Source organism: Rousettus aegyptiacus, unplaced genomic scaffold, assembly GCF_014176215.1.
Source record: "Rousettus aegyptiacus isolate mRouAeg1 unplaced genomic scaffold, mRouAeg1.p scaffold_m13_p_10, whole genome shotgun sequence".
Classification (NCBI taxonomy): domain Eukaryota; kingdom Metazoa; phylum Chordata; class Mammalia; order Chiroptera; family Pteropodidae; genus Rousettus; species Rousettus aegyptiacus.
Window position 1 is genome coordinate 65,214,648 of NW_023416285.1, and position 19,824 is coordinate 65,234,471.

At 33.6% G+C, this 19,824-nt stretch overlaps 1 protein-coding gene across 2 annotated transcripts in view; it reads left to right on the top strand.

Annotated features, from left to right (window-relative positions):
* Positions 1 to 19,824, top strand: part of SCFD2 (sec1 family domain containing 2) — a 346,047-nt gene that overhangs the window by 51,264 nt on the left and 274,959 nt on the right. For both annotated transcript variants that reach the window (XM_016119586.2, XM_016119585.2), the window contains exon 4: positions 4,637 to 4,812. In XM_016119586.2, the coding sequence (XP_015975072.1) occupies positions 4,637 to 4,812 (176 nt within the window). The remainder of the gene's footprint in view (positions 1 to 4,636; positions 4,813 to 19,824) is intronic.

Genomic DNA, 19,824 nt, shown 5'->3' on the forward strand with positions numbered 1-19,824 from the left:
GCTAAATTCCTATAAATAAAGAAATATTACACCATATATAGGACTTTATGTGAACAAAAAGTTGAAAGTTGTAAAGAGGTTTTGAGGCTGTTTAGTTATGGAGACAAGGCAAAATGCACCAAAAAACAGGTAGAACCAAACAGGAAGCACTTTCGAGACAGGACACATGGCCAAGCAGAGCCAAGAGGAAGACCTAGGGTTGCATGGGCACTGCATACGGTGCTCAATTCCTCTTGTGGCTTCCAGTGTTTGGCTTTTATTATTTACTTTGGGTTTAGCTGCCATTATTTGGTGGCACAAAATGTTAAAATAATAAGAAAAAATGAATAGATATGACTTTTGTGTAATATTGAAATTATTCCGGTTTGCCAATTGTGTGTGAACTAATAAACCAGAGTTTTAGCAGAACATATTCTATGTAAATATTTTAATGAGTTTTAGCAGAACATATTCTATGTAAATATTTTAATGTACTGTTTTTATTATATTAGAAAAATGATTGAAAAAGAGATAAATGAAATGCTGATTTCTGGGAATACAAGTTTTAAAGCATGTAAGTTTGTGTATTCAAATTTCACATACTTGGGTTTTCATTCATGTTTTCAGGAAAATAAATAAAAAACATGCAATGACAATATTATTATTTCTTATATCAAGATTTTTAAAAAAACCATTTAGTAGCAAATACACTAGGCAAATTTCTATTGGTCATTGCTTTCTACCATTAAGACATAATTTGTGATTAAATCAAACCTGACACTGACAAATTATTCTTTAAGAATATCGACAAAGAAGCATTAATAAATTAAATATATTTTAACAAGCCCCAAAAATGCATTGAGAAAGTTATAATTTATCAAGTGTATATAGCAAATAGAAAAATAATACATTTTAATTCAGGATTGTAAGGATTGCAGACCATTAAAATATGAAAACCTTTTATTTTCCAAATTTGTCCCCTTTCCTTCAAGGGATAATTATATTTTAGTAAGTTTTAAAAAATATATGGAATTGATGGTTGATAAAGTTTTGTTTTTTTCTTAGCTGGATTGAAATCAGAAGGCTGTTTCTCTTTCTTACTGACTCTGTAAAAAAAATAAAGAAAGAAAGAAAAAAAGAAAGAAAGCCTAATAGCTTTTCTTACTTGAAAACCATTTTTCAAATTTCAAATTGCCATCTTTCAAAAAGTTGCTACATGTTATGCAGTCTTGATATAAAATGACCTTTGTTTTTATGGCTTTAAAAAATGTGTTGCAAAGCCTCCGGGTTGACATTTTAAAATCACCATGTAAATCTGCCTGACAAGGTGGTTTTTTTTTTTTTTTTTTCCCTTTGAAACGTGGGATATGAATAAATGTTCTTTCTATGACTTTTTCAACATCTGGTTCTAGTTACTTGCTGTTTTAGTTGTTATGAACTGAGAAGCTTTCTTAAGTTGTTAGCTTCACTGTAGAATTTTTGGTAGTCAATTAATTGACTTCTATTTGTTTTATGTAGGGTTGTGATTAAGTTTAGAATTGTGAAAGGGTCACTATCCTATATTTTAAAGTATTTGTACGAAATGATTTTCTATTAAATTTTTACTAGCATGTTATAGATTTTTACCACTCCGCCCCGCCCTCTTCTCCCACCCCTGCCCAATCTGCTTTCATGACTTATCTAATGAACTGTTAGTGGGTTGCGTGTATAAGAAAACATATACAGAGGAGGAAAGAATAGAGCGGCAAGGATATATAATTGCTCAATTCACAATGTAGTGTTCTGTTGGCATTTCCTGTTGTGAAATATACTCATTTATTCCTTAGGTGGCATTATGTAAATATGGTTACTGATTCAGAGTCTGAGCTAGGAAATGCTAACTGGATAAAAAGTTCAACTTTGCTTTTGAATCAAAGCCACTGTTATCTTTAAATTGAGCATATGATTATTATAATAGAAATCTAAGCAGACCCCCTGATGGCTTTCTCTGATAATTTCCATTTCTTACGGACTCTCTAAAAGACAGTTGTATTATGAATAGATTGTGTGTATTTTGAGCCTGTTTAATTTCTCCTTTAGTTGAGCATATAGGGTTAGAGAGGTAGACAGTTCGTATCATATAGAGCCTTTCATACTTTCAAGACATTTTGCATTTTCCTTAGCAGTACTTATCACAATAATGATTAAGTAATTATTTATATAATTATTTTATGAATCTCTCTCTTTATAGACAACACTCTAGGTGTCTATGTACTTCCATCACCTGCAGTACAGTGTTTAACAAATAATTGGGACTCATGGTGATTGTAGACTGAACCCATTTTGTGTGAAAATTTGTTTTCATATATTTAATGTTAATATTTAACATTAGAAGATGTCATTGTGTAAAAATGTTAATTATTTGCACAAAAGGTCCCCATCCCCTAAGAGAGAATGACATGTAATACGCTGACTTAATTAGGAGAGCGTCAAGGAGTCATTTGTCTTCTTTATTAGCCAGGAGGTCAGTGATTTTTATCTGATTTGTCCATGATTTGTCCAAGAACAATGCTTGGCACAGAAATATGTGTTGAAAGAATGAATTAATAAAAATTAATGATACAACTCAATAATAATAAACAACCTAATAAAAATGGACAACAAATTTGAATAGATACTTCACCAAAATATATATAAGATGGCAAGTAAGCACAGGGAAAGATGATCGATACTGTAAGTTGTTAGAAAAATACAAATTAAAACCATGATGAAATATTGCTACACACCTGTTAGAATGACTAAAATCAAAATAGCTAGCAATAAATAACAAGTTCCGGTGAGGATATGAGGCAACTAGAACTGTCACACGTTGCTGGTGGGGCAGCACACTTTGGAAATCAGTTTGTCCGTTTCTTATAAATTTAAACATATACTTAATAGATGACCCGGCAACACCAGTACTAGAAATTAACCCCAGAAAAATGAAATCACATATCTACACACACATACATATGTAAAAGCCTGTATGGATATCTGTGAAGACTTTATTCATAATTTAAAAAATTGGAAACAACCAGATGATCATTAACTGGTGAATAGGTAAAGAAGCTATGGCACATGCGTACAGTGGAATATTATCCAGACCGAAAAAGGAACAAACTATGAATATAAGCAACATGTATGAATAACAAATACACCATGCTAACGGGAAAGAAACTAGACTCTAAAGACTACATACTGTGTGATTCCAGTTATATAACATTCTGGAAAGGCAAAACTATGGGGTAGAAATCAGATAAACACATATATTTGTTTACTAAGGTCTGCGGGTGAGGAATGAGAATTAACTACAAAGAAGGGGAACTTTTGGAATGATAGAAATGTTCTGTATTTTGATTTTGATTGTGCTTACCCAGCTATATGCTTTGTCAAAATTTACAGAACTATATACTAGGATAAGGGTAATTTTACTGTATGTCAATTATACTTTAATAAACCTGGATGAAAACCAGAGTTCATGAGGCTCTTTTCTATTAGTACTTAAGCAGACAAATCATTAGCTTGCTGCTTTGAGAATCAGGAATGAACTCATGCTCTACAAAGGGACCAAGTAAACGAGTGAGATTCTCCTCCTACTTATTCCTACTGTTCTTACTCTTTAGATGCTCACCCCCATAAACTGGTAAGAAAGAGCTTCAAAATTCTTAATCTCTTTAAAAAATGTAATGAAAGGAAAAAATATATCACAGGCTTTTAAGTTTCTTCTAAGTGTTTTTTTGTGTATTATAATCTATAGCCAAAATCATTTATTATGTGATATCTGCCATTTAGCACTGTGCATGACACTGAACTCAGTGCCTCGGGTGGGGCTCAGAGATGCAGCAGATGCTGCCTCATAGAGTTGTTATGAGAATCAGAAGAGGGTATGGTTGCATGTTTGAACTGTAAAGTGCTAAATAAAGACGGGTGGTTTCATTGCCAAGTATTAACAAACCTTGATATAAAAAACAAACTTGGATTTCAGGCATCAGAGAGTAACCCACAAACATGGCGTGGGTTCTCTTGTCCTAAGTCTAGGTCATCATTGTAGCGAATGCTATATCACCCACACCACATTGTTTCTTCTGATATCTCATCTTCTAGTGTTTTTGCCACCCTGGTTTTCCATACATTTTTGTTTTGTATAACAGCCACCTTTATCCTTTTATTGTCATGAACCCACTGATATCAGGGATAAAGTTTTAGCTATAGTTGTAACAGATTTTTCCTCATATTTTATGTACAGACATACACAATTAGAAATCTTGCCTCTTTGCCTCTTAGACTTCCAAATCATATGTCTCAGAGAGGTACTCCATGTTGAGCTCAGCAAATATTTATTTGTGTGACTTTATTTGAGAACTTACTAGTAGGGTATTGCAGAATTAGAAAATGAATTCTACTAACAATATGACCTTGGCCAGATCACTTAACATCTGTTTTCTTACTTGCAAAATGCAGGTAATATTTTCAACTTCACTGTTGTCACCATGTTGTAAAAATCATAATAGCTTAGCAAAGCTTACAGTCAACTCAGAAGTTCTGTACCAATATAAGGCAGTATTATTAATGGCATTCTCCTCATTATTTTTACCACTTCCGGAAGAGAGTTCACTGATAAATTATTGTGTTTCTCTAGGAAGAGTCACGCCGGGGCAGCTGATGTCCTATATTCAGCTCTTTAAGAACAACTTCAAAGCTCTAGTCAATCACTGTGGACTTCTGCAGCTTGGACTGGCCACTGTTCAAACTCTGAAACACCCACAGACTGCCAAGTGGGACAACTTTCTTGCTTTTGAAAGGCTCCTTCTCCAGGTATGTTGCTATAGAGCTTCTTGGGATAGTAATAATTAAAATTTTCACTTCCAGGGAAAAACTTTGATACTTATGTAGTATTAGTAATAAATCATACTGTTGACATATGTCTTATATCATATTCTCCAAATTAAATTAGAAACTTCCCATACCCTTTCTTTTTTTGACAGTGACATCTTTAGCTTCTCATTCAATACTAAGAATGTTTTTTGAGCATTTTACTAACCTTGGACAATCTCTTTTCAATTTTATGCCATTTGGACCTTTCCTGATTTTTATGTCATCTTTATTCAATCCTTACAATTTATTTCTGTAGAATATTATGGCTATTTGCATTTCGTCTCACACTAACTAGTCTCTAATCCTTAAACAACATGTATAGCATGTGGCTTAGTAAAAGGTGAAAAGAGTCAAACTTCATTTGTAATTTTATGAAGAAATTTGTATGTGGGGTAGGACCTTTTCATGGTTGATGAACTATTTTTATGGGAAGATTTTTTAAACAAGATATATGTTTTAAAATTGTTAAATATTTCAAATTTACATAAACTAATATGACATATCTATGTACTTTCTATATCAACATATCTTACTCATTTTTAATATTTATTTTATATCATTTTTTATTAAAGAAATAAAAGTAGAGATAAAGTTGAAGCATCTCTGATACTATATCCTTCCCTGCTCTGATTTTCCTTCTTTCTTTTTCAGAGGTAATCATAAACTTGATTTTTGTTTCTATATTTTTATTAAATTTTTTTCCATAAATAATAATAGCATATTTTTATGGGTTTTACCTTTTATGTAAGTGACATCACACTATAATATCCCTAAACAATCTGCTTTTTCAGCATTCTATTTTTAAGATAACCAAGTTGACATGTATAGTACCAGTTTATTCATTCTATACCATACTATTTAAATGAATATAAAACAATTTATCCAATCCATATTTTGTAGAGTTAGGCTATTCTATATTTGTGTGTATGTGTGTGAGTGTGTGTGTATGTTTATGTGTTGGTGTGGTTAGAAAGAATGTGATGAATACATTGTTCTTTATTTTCTACTAAGAATTAACTTTTACTTTTGACATTCAAATTTTTAATCCACCTGGAGTTTTAGTAGGTTCTAATTTTCTTTTTTTTTTCCATAGGGATAGCCTAGTCTCCCCACTCTATGTATGAACTATTCTCTTGTACTATAGATCACTTATCCAACAGTCCTTTTTCTCTTTCTCACGTTGGCATAACACCAGTTTTGTTCCAGTGCCTACTTTTCCCCCACATTATTCGGGTAAATCCTGATTCTTCTCAGACCATATTGGTATTCTCACTTCCCTACCTAATGATTGGTTTAGCAGTTCTGGCCAAAGAGAGGCAAAGGGAAGTTTGCTAAAGGTGTTTCTAGGAAAGATTTTCATTTGCCATTATAGAAAAATACATAATGAAAAAATAAAATCCTTTTTCTGCCTCTTGATATATGTTTATGACACTTGGAGCATTTTGTGGTAATGAAAGAAGGTTGCTGTTATCTTCAGGAAGACAGAACAGAACCTGACTTTAATGTTGACTCTGAGCCTTACCTTGAAAAATCTGGTTTTGTGAGATGATACTTCCCATTGTTTAAGCCATTTTAATAGTTGGTTTTCTGTTATTTGATAGAAAAAGATGCTTATCCTTTTCCCACTGACATGTAATATACTGACATCTCATACAGTGGTGGGTTTATTTCTTAGTTTCTAGTGTGTTCCAGTGTTCAGTTTATCTATCACAGAATTAATACCACAGCATTTCAAAATCAATATGACCAGTTTTATAGTTTTTTCTATAAAAGGGACTTACTAGGTTTGGTGGGAGTATTTTTAACATTTTAATGCCATTGCGAATTGAATTTTTAAAATTTTCTAATTGTTTGTTGCCAGCATATAGGAATACCTTGACTTTTCACTGCTGATCACATGTCCAGCAGTCTTGCATTTGACATTTATATTTGTTTTCTTATTTCTTGCTATGATTCATTGGTTCTCCTGGATTTCCTTTGTGGGAATGATATCTATGAATAATAGCAGTTGTTTCCTTCCTTTTCACACTTAATACTACTTTCTTTTTTAGTGTGATTATGTATATTAGGACACTCTTCAAAAGAGGCAATGATAGATAGGTATCTTTGCATTATTTCTGACTTTAAAGAAAATGTTCTAAAATTTAACCATTCAGTTTTATATTTGATGAGTTTTTGTTTTGTTTTTAATCAAGCAAGGGCAGTTCCTAATATTAGTTTGCTGAGTTGTTGTTCTTATAATGCATGAGTTTTGAATTTCATTTAATGCACATCCTAAAATTTTTAGATTACTATATAGTTTTTCTTCCTTACTCTGTTAATATGGTGAATTGTATTTAAAAATTTTAAATGTTAAATAATCATTATTGCATTCCTGGGATAGGTTAAACTTGGTCACACACACACACACACGCACACTCACACAACACACATGTGCATGCGCACACACAAAAACAAACATTGCTGGATTTAGTTTGCTTATATTTAATTTAGTATGTGCATTTATACTCATTGGTGAGATTAGCATACAACTTCTCTTTATGGGCTATCATGGGTTTGGTTAGGGTGAGTTTTATTTTTTGTATTCTTAGAAGTATAAGAAAAGAATTATGAATTGCTTAGAAGTGAAATATGCCTGAAGAATCATTAGGACCTTTTGCTTTATTCATTTTAGATTTTAACTTCCAATTTAATCATTTAAATGTTTATTCTGTTTCTTAAGATTAATTTGGTAGTTTATATCAGCTGAAATTATTCATTCACATAAATCTTCAAATTTACTGGCATAAATTTATTCATAGAATTCTCTTAAAAATGTTAAACCTTTTTTCAATGTATAGTTTTATTCCTTTTATAATGCCTAGTATTTTTATTGTGTTCACTCTTTTTTGATTTTGCTCAGTATTAGCATAATTTTATTAGTCACTCCAAAGAATTGACTTTAGTTATTTTATTTTGATATACTCATTTATGTTCTTGTTTTATATTTCATTGATTTCTGTTCCTATCTTTATTTCATTTCTATTTTTCTGGTTTTGCTCTGATGTTCTTTTACCTAACTTCTTATTTTCAAATATATGCATGAGATTATAAATTTCCCTCTAAATATTGCTTGTACCTTATTCCAAAAGTTTTTATTATGTTTATTGTTATTCAGTTCTAAGTATTTCACAATTTCTACTTTGACTTTTTTCTTTGATTAATTAATTATTTAGACTGAATATTTTAAGTTTATAAATAAATGGGTTCTTAAAAACTTTTATTTTTGATTGATTATTAGATTGTAGTTAGAGAATGTGTTTTGAATGATTTAATTTTCTTATATATGGTTTCTTGTTTGTATGTGATTCATTTTTATAAATGTTTCATATGAGCTCAAAAAGAAAGTTTATTCTCTAATTGTTGTTTGTAGGGTTCCAAAAATGTCCCTTAGCTCATAGTGCTTATATATAATATTTATATATCTTATGTATAATAAAATATATTATTATAATATAAATAATCATTAATAATTGATTCAAAGCTACAATTTTAAAATTCTTTATCTCTTTGATTTGTTAGCTTCTGACAGAAATATTTAAAAATTTCTCACCATGGTTGTATATTTACCAAATATTCCTTATATATTTTTTCTATATCTCTATATCTATTATCTGTATCTATAATCTATGCCTATACCTATATCTAAATCCTATACCTATATCTATATCTATTAAAAACCATGAATTCATTCTAATGTCATAATTCTATTCTAACAGAGGGTTTATTTCGTTTTCTCTTTTTCCTTATTTGTAACTCCCTTCTCTAACAGCGAGGAACCTATCTCCCATTACCCTCAACATAGTAAATGACTTGGTAAATCTCCCTATATGTAACCAGTCTTCCATTAGAGCTACTTCCCTTCTTGTTCCTTCCTTACCTCACCTGGCCCCTATCTTCCTGCTCCAGGTCATGTCTAGGTTCACATAGATGTTCTCTTTCACTTCATGTAAAGGTGCCGCTGTTGACATCCTTTGCAAGAATACTGCCATTGCCACTCCCCTGTTCGGATGCTCTTACCTCTTTGCTCAGGCTCTGAAACTCTGTCATGGGGTATTGCTCTCCTCCAACCTCCACGTGCATGACTTTCTCATCTCCTTTGGTTCTGATGACTCATCTAGGGCTGCTACTTCATTCACCTCTCTTCTCCCCAAGGGGCCTTGGTAGCCATTTAGACAGCCCCCTCACCTTGCTTATGTTTTGATACCCTGCACTGGGTTCTAACTGCCTCCAGCCTCCACTTGGATGTCCTCTCTGCCCTCTTGGGTTCCAACAACCTCTACTGTGCAACAATGGCCTCCTCACCCTGATTTGACTCTAACACCTGCACTGGGCTGCCGTTTCCTCCCTCCATGCACACTCTTTCATCCCTTGGATTCTGATAACCAGCTCTAGGCCACTGCTACCATCTTTTCTCTCTTCTCTGTACTACCACATGGACAACCTCCTCACCCTGCCTCTACCTGCCACTGGTATTCTTTAAGGTGAATCTCTAATTCCAAAATCTAACAGAAGTGTTTCAAAACAAGACACAGCAGTGTTTTCCCAAGAATATTAATATTACACCTCATTAGAGATTTCTGAAGAAACGACATAGTTTTAGTTCTAAGCTATCTTATATTTATAATTAATTTTTGGTATTACGTCCCATATTAGACTACCTCCGATGTGACCATGGTACTTTATGTGATTCTTTCAGCAAGTGAAAAAAAGTAAAAAGACTGTGAAAAGAAGTCTTTTAACATACTAAAGTATCTTAAGTCATTTAAGACACTAAAATCTTACTTTTATCATAATTGCTCATTACGTTGGCTAGCACTATGTTCTCAGTGAGTTTTGGGTCCTTACAAGTAGTGTTTCAGTATAGGCGAAATTATAAGCTAGGCATCGTGATGGCTCCTTATTTACGGATGTGCTTATTTTATATAGTATACACTTCATCCATTAGTGTAATGTCATAGCAAAAGGTGAGCTGTCCCTTTTATAGACTTTGATTTGAAGGTAGAATATTTGAGTTTATTTTGAGTATGAGGGCAACTTCTAGCTCTTTCTAAAGGGCTTGAGAGCCAACTAGATGCAAATCTTAACCATGATTGAGAGGTGATTTCGTTGGAGACTCATTTCTACCACTCTTTACCAGGCCTCTGTCACTCGAACCTCAATGTTGACTTTATGGCCTAAGAATATTCTAGACAACTTTGGTTAAGAAAAAGATTTTGGTCTTGGAAGTCTATAATTAAACATAAGTAACTACGTTTTTCTACTTACTGCCAACTGTTGGCTTAGTGGTTGTGGCGATTTAAGGACTAGTCAGCAAGAGATCTGTATATAAATATAAATATAAGATTTATATTTGGCTCAGGCTTTAGAAAATGAGAGAAAGATAATGTTGTGTGCTCAAAAGACAACCTTTTTGCGTATTGGGAAAAATCTAATCTTTATTGACAGTGGATATGTTTTTAAAAACAAAAGGAGATGAAACATCTTCTCAGTTCCTTTTTTTCTCTTCCTTATCTCCAAGGCCCAATAATCGCAGTCTATGTTTTAAGCATTTAACACATGTCTGCTAATTAACAAATAATTTTGTTTCATGTTTAAAATGTAGAAAAAGTAAGTTTAATTTGAACATGGATACAGTTATTATTTCATTAGTAAATGTATGCACTTGTAAAAGTGACTTTGCTTTTTTTAAATCACAGTGTGGATTTACTTATTTGGTGGTAGCCTATGGAGATTTTTTTTTTAATATAGTACAACCAGAAAGTATGATTTTGTTTTTTCATCTAAATGGAAATAAAGTGCCTCCTTCATAGTGTTATTGCCAGGATCGGATGAGATTATATATGTACATCATTAAGTAAAATGCTTTACATTTAGTAAGTGTTCAATAAATAGTAATTGCTTATTCTTTTAGCTGAGCCAAAAATATTACAAATGTCAAAGTATTTTATCTGAGTAAAACCTTAATATAGTCTCACCTAGACTTTGTCTATCTATGTTAAAAACTTTTAAGGAAATTGAGCATATTAGAAAAATCTTACTTTTTAAAATATTTATTGTTTGATAATGTTTAACAATATTTTTCTTTAAATCTAGATTTAAATCCCATTGTTTCTACAATACATTGCTGATGTTTATATCTGCCACAAAGAAAAACAGCATAATTTATTATAGTTATAAAATGATATTAAACTATATAGTAGAAGCAGCTGTATTTATACTTCCTAAGAATGTAATTTATAAATACATGTATTATTTATCTGCAGTTATTTCTTTAGGCAGAATTTACATTTCTAAATTAAAATACCCAACTTGGAAAATGATTTTTAAACAAAATACAAATGAGTTACATAGCCACTCATGATAGCCCAGATAAATGTTGCTTTAGTTTTAAAATGTATCTGTCCTTGCAATGAAGACAGATGGTAGGCATGCCATTATTAGTTGTTCAAGTGGTTTTTGTAGGTAGAATTAGTTTTTTTAATGATATATTAAATTTCAGAATATCTCTTCTATAACAATCAAGTTTACCTAAAATAAATAACAGTATTCTGCTTGTCCTATAACAAATTGGTGAGTTTTACTTTCTCAGTCTTCTAGTACTTCTGTTAGGTCCCAAGCCATAGGGCCAGGCTTGGAAGTATAATGGCTCATTTTAGCTCTGTTTCACACTTCACCAATGCCCTGGGAGGTTATGTTTTGTAATGATTTGTCACAGCATAAGCGCTGGTGATATCGTTTTGAAAAAAAGTGAGGCAAGAAGCAGAGAAAGATTATCTCCAAAGTCAAACCAGAGTATTGTTTACAGATTGCAAGATTTTTCATAGTTTTCCTGAGAAGGAAAATTGTATAGCATTTAAAAAAGAAAACCTCTTGTTTCTTTCACATTCTACTATCAACACTTGTGACACCCAATGTGTAGTGGTTTTTCCCATACCGACCAATTCTCCAACTCTCTAAACACCAACTGGGTGACTGCAATTCAATTATGACACTAACTGCAGACTCTACAGGTAATGGGCTCAGTCCCAGGAGACTGCTCTCCCCACCCCCACACCCCTACTTTAGACAGCAATTGCAAGTCTGGGCCTCTCATACATTTGACCAACCAGTTTTAAATTGAAGTTCCCACAGGTTTGATAATTTGCTGTAATGGGTCATAAAACTCAGGGAAACTTTTGTTTAAGTTTATCAGCTTATTATAAAGGATATTACAAAGGATGCATCTGAACAGCCAGGTTAAGAGGTACATAGAGTGCAGTCCAAAAGGGTCCTGAGTGCAGAACGTCTGTTCTTCAGGAGTTGGGGTGTGCCATGCCCCCAGCATGTGGATATGTTTACCCAAAAGCTCTCTGAACTCTATACTTTAGGGAGTTTATGGAGGCTTCATTACCAAGGCATAATCGATTATTAACTCAATCTCTGTTCCCTGTCCTTTCCCTAGAGGATAAGGGGAAGGCTGGAAGTTCTAGGATTCTGTTCATGGCTTGGTCTTCCTGGTGACCGGCCCCCATCCACAAGCTATCTAGGAACCCTCGAAGAGTCACTTTATTAGGGAAAAAGATACTCCTATCACCCAGGAAATTCCAAGGGATTTAGGAGTTCTGTATACTAGGAAACAGGGTCAAAGACCAAATATTAGAACAAAAGATGCTCTTAGTGCCCCTGTTACTCAGGAAAGGGTTTTAGAAGCTGTGTGTCAAGAACTGAGGTGGTGGAGCAGAGACTAAACTTATATTTCTTATTATGTCACAGTGTTTTTCACATTATTTCATCAAAACAACGACAAAGACAAGTTTTAGAGAGGAATACCTTTCCCATACTCCTTATTTCCATGGAGTAGGGATTTTCCTAGGCTTTTCTTGGTCTCTCTCTGGTTCTTTACTTCTTCTTCTCTTAGAGAGAGGAGTATTTTTTCTGGTTGGCAAAATTGAGATGATCGAATGGGCTCATCTATGCCTTTTCTCCTCTTGGGAAGGGCCCTGCTGTGGAGGGCTCTGTGGTGCTCAGCTCTTTCAGCATTAGAATCTGCCCTTATTGGGTGGCAGCCTCTTCTTTTTCCACTCTTCTTATTTTTCAGAGCAAGCTGGTAGCAGGGAGCAGACACTCTCTCCTGCTTCTTCATGGCGGGGGGTTTCGCTTGTCATTGCTTACCTATGACCTGGAGGAGAAGGCTGTCTGATTCTGGAGCTCCATATGAGCAAGCCACCTTGGCTGACAGATGTACTATTCCATCACCCAGTCTGGCCTTTATCAGTAATAAAAGTGATATTTAGACTCGAGCCTTTATTAAACACTTGCTTTATTTCTCAACTTATTCAAAACCATGGCTGGGAGGGGATGCTTTTTTGTTTGTTTGTTTGTTTTTGTTTGTTTTTTTTGTTTGTTTGTTTTTCATTTTTGTAGCCTTCTTGTAGAGCCCTACAGTAATCAGCATTTGTTTTGAATGAACTGTCTTAAATATTTTTGGAGAAGAGTTACATGAGGATGTATTCGTTATCTTTTTGGACATTTGTATTAAGCACTTGTAAACAAGGAGAGGTAGAAATCAGGGTGATGGTAACATAATACAGAGAAAAACTTTCCTTTTTGGTGATTTAGCTGAAAATAGTGAAGGTCATTTTTCATTTTGAAAACTAAAGAAGCGGATTTGGCTAGAAGAATATTACCATTTCTCATGGATTCTAAGATGTCCATTTTTTTCACATTTACACATTTCTGAAATTGAGATACATCCTGAAATCACTGACAGTGTTTTTTTTTTTTTTTTCTTTCTGGCAGTACATAAAATGGGGTTTTGAAGGTAGGAAGTAGATGAAAATTTCCCCTGACCTTGTGTCTGACTTGATGTCTTTCTGACTGCTGTATTAGCAAAGCTATTGGGGTAAAATAGTGGCATTTGAGTGGCAGCTTACCTTCACCGCCCATGAGTTTGACAAAGGTTTGTCACTTGGGGTAATCATCTCACTTATAGAACCTTTCATAAGTTAAAGTGTGGTCTTTTTTTTTTAGGTAAATTGTGACCAGTGAAATATGCTATGAATACATCATGATTATTTAAGTAATACTGACCTCTTCTCTAATCTGCTCTCAGGCCAAGGATAGATGCTTTGGAGATGTGCTCTTAGGCTAGCACTATGAGTTCTTAGGTTAAGATTTTTATGAGTGGATTCCCAATAGCTCAAGAATGTATTAACTTAGTTTGGGTCGTGATAGTGAAATATAATATTGCATAATATTTTAAATATAAAAACTACCTTTAAATTCTTAAAAATTATGGCAGGTTATCTTACTTAAAATCAATCTATGATTAGTGTTTTAAAGCAATAATAATGTACAAATTTTTAATTATTGAATTTGCTTATTTTTATCTGTTTTTATATATTCAATTAAAAACATGTAAGACATTTTTACAACCTGCTGATTACTCATTTTAAACTAACAATAGTTAGTCTCTGTTATTCTAATGTTGTTTTCCCAACTCTTCTCATGGCTGCTCTAGATCAAAACTTCTCAGACTTCCTTGAGTAGCCGTCTGCATCATTTGGTTTTATATTTGCTTCTCATGTTACATATTGATTGTCTCCCTCTGCTAGACTATAAAATAAGTGAGACTAGGGACTTTGTTGACCTTATTCACAAGTATATCTCAGAATGTAGAGTCTTCATTTTCACACTTGTAGTAGTAGGCTGAACTTTTTGCCCATGGGAATTTTAAAAATTTGTGATAAACATGGAGTTTACTTGCCACAGATTGACACCTGTGATAAATGGATAAATAATTGAGTAGTTTACTAGTCAAAAGAGACACCTTGTTTTGGCCATTAGGGAAGGAGCTTCTTAATGTCCTCATCACCTATTCTTACCTTTTTACATAGTGCATGGCCACCCACAATAAAGACTATGCTTCCTTGTTATCTTTGCAGCTAGACGTGACCAAGTTCTGGTGAACAAGACATGCATAGAAATGATGTGGGCCACTTTGAGGCTATGTGCTAAAAGGATTGAAACATGCCTTTCTTTCCCCTTCTTTCTCTGCTAAAATACTACTAGGGCGGCAAGAGCAGGAGTGGCCAACTTGAATTATAATAAGAAACTGTGTATTGAAGACGTTTCAACAAAAAGATGGAAGAACCATAGTTGGTTTGCTGAAAATAATGTAAATACCACATCAGCCCTGGGCCACCTACCTGGTCTTTATGTGAGTGAGAAATATGCTCTTACCTGTTTAAGACTCTATAATTTTGAGTCTTTGTGATAGCAGCCAAACATTCTAATTAACATGGTCAACTTTTACTGCAATTTTCATTAGAGAAATTTGTGCTGTGAGCCTTATAATTCTGATCATTTTATAATCTCATGGAGAAATGATCAAAATAGTGGGTTGTCTTGATGCATCACTCTTAAACATCATTTGATTTCGGGATATTTGGAAATAATGTATGAGATTTAACATTTTAATGCAACACTAAATTATTAGATGTTTAATTTTTCTAAGAAATTTATGGGGAAAAGTTCCAGATGAAGGACACTTGGAATTAAAAAAAGTGAGTAGCCTAGATTCTTTTATTAATTCAAAAGACCTCTACTCTCTTTTCCCCTTACAATTCAGAACACCTGGGGTAACACTAGGTTAAACTTTACTAATTCTCAGAAATAGAAGTTATCTTTTTACTTTCTCTCTTTTTCAGGAAAGTCTCTGCTCTCTAGCTCTTTGACAAGAGAGGTGTCACTTCTAAATGGTGGAGGGAAAAAATTGGAAAGCTTTTTTCAAAAGAAAATATTCTATTCTATTTCATGTAGTAATGATCTGTTGAACACATGCAGTCTGCTGGACAGTGGAGTTATAAGATTGAAACATATATGTTTTCTTAGATGTACACACAGTTTATTTTGTAATGTGGATTAGATATCACTGTATTAGTACCATTTGTGTCATTTTTCTAGGGATCCAGGACCAAGTAGGATTTTCTAGGGTGGTCTGAGTAGCTAAGTACCACATTTATAGTGAAAAAATGTGAGAAAAATAAGTCCTAGATTCTCATCAGCCAATTTATAAATAATTTTCTTGAATTTCTGATTTAGACTTGAGGATTGTATAGCAGAAGTTGGACAAGTTATTAACCGTATGACTATGGTTCTACCATTAGTAAGTGTCAGAGCCAGTTTAAAACTTAGACCTATCTGATACTGAAGCCATGCCCTTCGCTTCTATGTATTGCTGGAGTATTAATCCTGGTTCAGGGCATCAAAATGCTTGTTGGTCACTTTCTTTTCACACTTGTTCTCAGGCATTAGGATAAAAACATTTTCAAAACACAATAGGGTCTACATAATCCATTAATACAAATTTTAATTTATATTCATTTAAGTCAGTAACTTTTTATATGAGGACTGCAGTCATTAAAATACATTTCCCACTAATTTGTTTTTCCTTGATGATCTATAAATTTGGCATTCACATTGGACTTTCATCTTGAGCTTTACTCCTCAGCAAATCTTTTATTGAAAACTGATGAGACGTACTTCTCCATAGGATACATCATCTCAATTTTACTTTTCTCCTGTAGAATTTTTATTTTTTTTAATGTTGTTCTTCTTCCCTGTCACATTAAGGTATTGTATTTTGAGTAATAAAAGAGAGAGACAAATGGAAAATAGAAAAAAACACCCGTGAACGTCTTGTTCCTTTGCCCAGGGAGGGCACATTGCCAGGGTTTTGGAGTTAGGTGAATTTTTGCCAAGCATCTGATTAGAAAGTGATAGTCAAATATATAGGCTAAGTAAAGGATTGCTTTTAAACTGGGCTTGCCTTAGAAGCAATGATATCATATATTATTCCAGCTGGAAGCCAGAGTCAGTAATCAGGCAAAGTAAGTTCAAGGCTAACAATTTTGGTTCTTTGTATTTTGAGGGTCTACCAAAAGAGTTTCAAATACAGACTTTCTGCCAGTGGTTGATGGCACATCTGGGTGGGTCTTCATGTTGTGAAGAACAAGAAAGAGTACAACCATTTTGGTTCATTTGACCAAACGGGAAATAATAATGGTTCGTGCTTCCCTGCACTGACTGAATCTCTCCAGAGCCACTCCCTCTAACTGTTTGTACTATGCTGGCCACCCCAATGGTTGATGGAATTCATTTTTTCTTTTTTAAACATCTGGGTTCCTAAGAATGAAAGGAAATAACACTGTCTAATTGATGTTTTCATTTTGTTTTGTTTTGTTTTTGTTTTTTAATGTTAGTCAGCCTTGTGGATATCAAGTTTTGCTTATGCCTATTCACAGGATGTCTTAGGTATAACTTAATGGCAGGTCTCTCTGAAGGAAGCTGAGGCCTAGGCCGGCTGAACATCTTGAGGACCTTGCCATTTCACTTCTGACCTAAAGATTCCAAGGGTCCTAGAGGTCAGCTTGACATTAGTGAGTACCTGAAACTAAACAGTAGGCTTCAACCTGGGTGTGGATTTTTTCTCCATTTTCTTTTTCTTACCACTCTCAGAGGCCTAGATAGAATGAATTATTTATTGAGGATTTTGTTTTTTTCTTGCTAGAGGCTGCTAATCCTCAAAAGTAGAGGAAAGGTTTGTTCAGGATCTTGTTTCCTTCTCTTGAGGGACGTAGTGAGCCAAGCCTGGTTTACCTGAGCACCTTGATGAATGTCTATGCTTTGGTATCCACTCCCCAACCTCATTACTCCCATTTTTACTTCTAAGTTAAGGGACCCAAAGCAGAAATGGAATGGTGCAAAATAGAAGCCATTCAATCTGTTTGGCTCTTTTTCTCCAGAATGTGTTGGTGCTGGAAGTGATGAATGTTGAAAATTTCATAAAGACACACATTCGTTAGTAAGAGTGTTGTATGACACTTTTCAGTACTCTCTTTACTCATTGTTTCCAGTAGGGGCAGTACTAGCTTATATCTTGCAGGGTAGTTTTTGTCATTTTACAAATATTATGGAAATACTTCTAGAGTAATTTGTCATGTCATGTCTCTGCAGAAAAAAATCCACAGCTGAGCAATTAAATATTGTTATACCAAATGTTTTTAATAGGAGTCTTCCCTAACATAGCATGCAGGAACACATCTTAATTATTTTAATCTCCTGATTATGAGTTCTTTTAAAAAAAGTACAAATGAGCAAAATGGAATTGCCAAAAAGCTTATTCCAGTGGAAAATGTGTGTTAAAAATTGATTGGTTACCGCCCTGCCACATGAAGCATTTTCTATTATTATTCACTTAAGGGATTAAAAATATCTTTACTGTGGTTTGACAAAAGACTACAAAAGATTCCTATTTTTACTTAGTCCATGTATAATCTTTCTAGTGAGTTTTGTTTTGTTTAGTGTTGCTATTTTGATATATTAGTAACTGTTTGAAGTTTGTTTCTCTTGCAAAATTTTAGATTCGTAATTTTTAAATAGAAAAAAATGAGAAAATTAAATTGAAAAATTTAAGGTTTGGCATTTCTGGTTATTAACTCTTACTAAAAATATATAGAATTTATCTTGTCGAACACACGATACTCATACTTTTGTACTTTATATCCTTTAACTTTAGTTTTGGTAGGAAAAACATTATAAAATATAAAAACATTATGAAATGTATACAGTAGAGTGCATTGAGGTGTTTTGGGCGTAGAAGGAAGATAATTACATGGAACTTGAATAGATATGTAATATTTTTAGTTAATTCATTTCTTTTTAGGTAACTTGTTTAGTGGATGTTTTCTTTTGCTTTTGTAGAGATTTTTAAAGACCATAATCTAAATAAAAACTAATAAAAAGGCATATTAATAATAATCTTGTAAACACAACTCTCTAGAGGAAAGCTGCTTATTTAAATGTGATAAATATCCTACTAATCAATGCATATGTCATCAACACTCTTTTCTCTACTGACCACAATAGTTTCTAATACACTCACCTGATTTAAATTCTCCTTCTGAGTAATTCATATACTGATTGGAAGAAGGACTAATTCAGTGTGTTTCAGCTTAGCATGACGAAAGAATAGAGTAAAAAAAAAAAAGGAAAATATAGGTGAAAGTTTAGGAACAAAGACATTTCATTTTTTGTAGAAGTGTTAATGAAATGACTTCCAAATGGAGATGATTACTTGTGTAGCCAGACATAAAATCCGTCCATCCAACCAACAGATATTTATTGAGCACCTACTGGGTACTAGACACCGTTCTTTGTCACTGAAGCTGCATTAATAAACAAGAAAAACAAAGTCTCTGCTATTGTGGAGCTTATGACATATAGTGAGTAAAGACAAGCAATAGATAGTTAATAAGGACTATAGTCCACACAAATTCTGAGCATCTTTGGGTGTGAAGCCCTCTATTATATGTTAAGAAGGGTTTTTTAAAAAGACTAATATTCAGTTGATAAAAGGTATATGTCTCAATACATAAATGGTTTCTTTTTTTTTTTTTTACTGTGCCGTAGCCCCTTACACATGCATCCATAAACATATCAGTTGTAATGTGGTTCATAGTTACTTGCATCCATCTCCTTCTGCTTCAACTACCCTGATACTGACAGACCAGCATCTTATAACTTACTTATCCATGCTTCCTTTCACTGGGAATATGCCTGGTATATAAGAAGCACACAGTACACATTGGTTCAATGAATGTGTAGTTCTTTACAGTTTGGGAGACATTTTCATCTGGTCTTATCTTAATCTTCACCAAACTTGTATAAGAAAAAAGTTGACATTCACATGATATCCCTTATATGTGGGATATAAACCTAAAAGCAACAAATGAACAGGACAAACAGAGACTCATGGACATGGACTATAGACTAGTGGTTACCACAGGGTAGGGGGTAGGTGGGAAGAGGGAAGTAGATGGGGTAAAAGGGGTCAAATATGTGGTGACAGAAAGAAATCTAACTATGGTA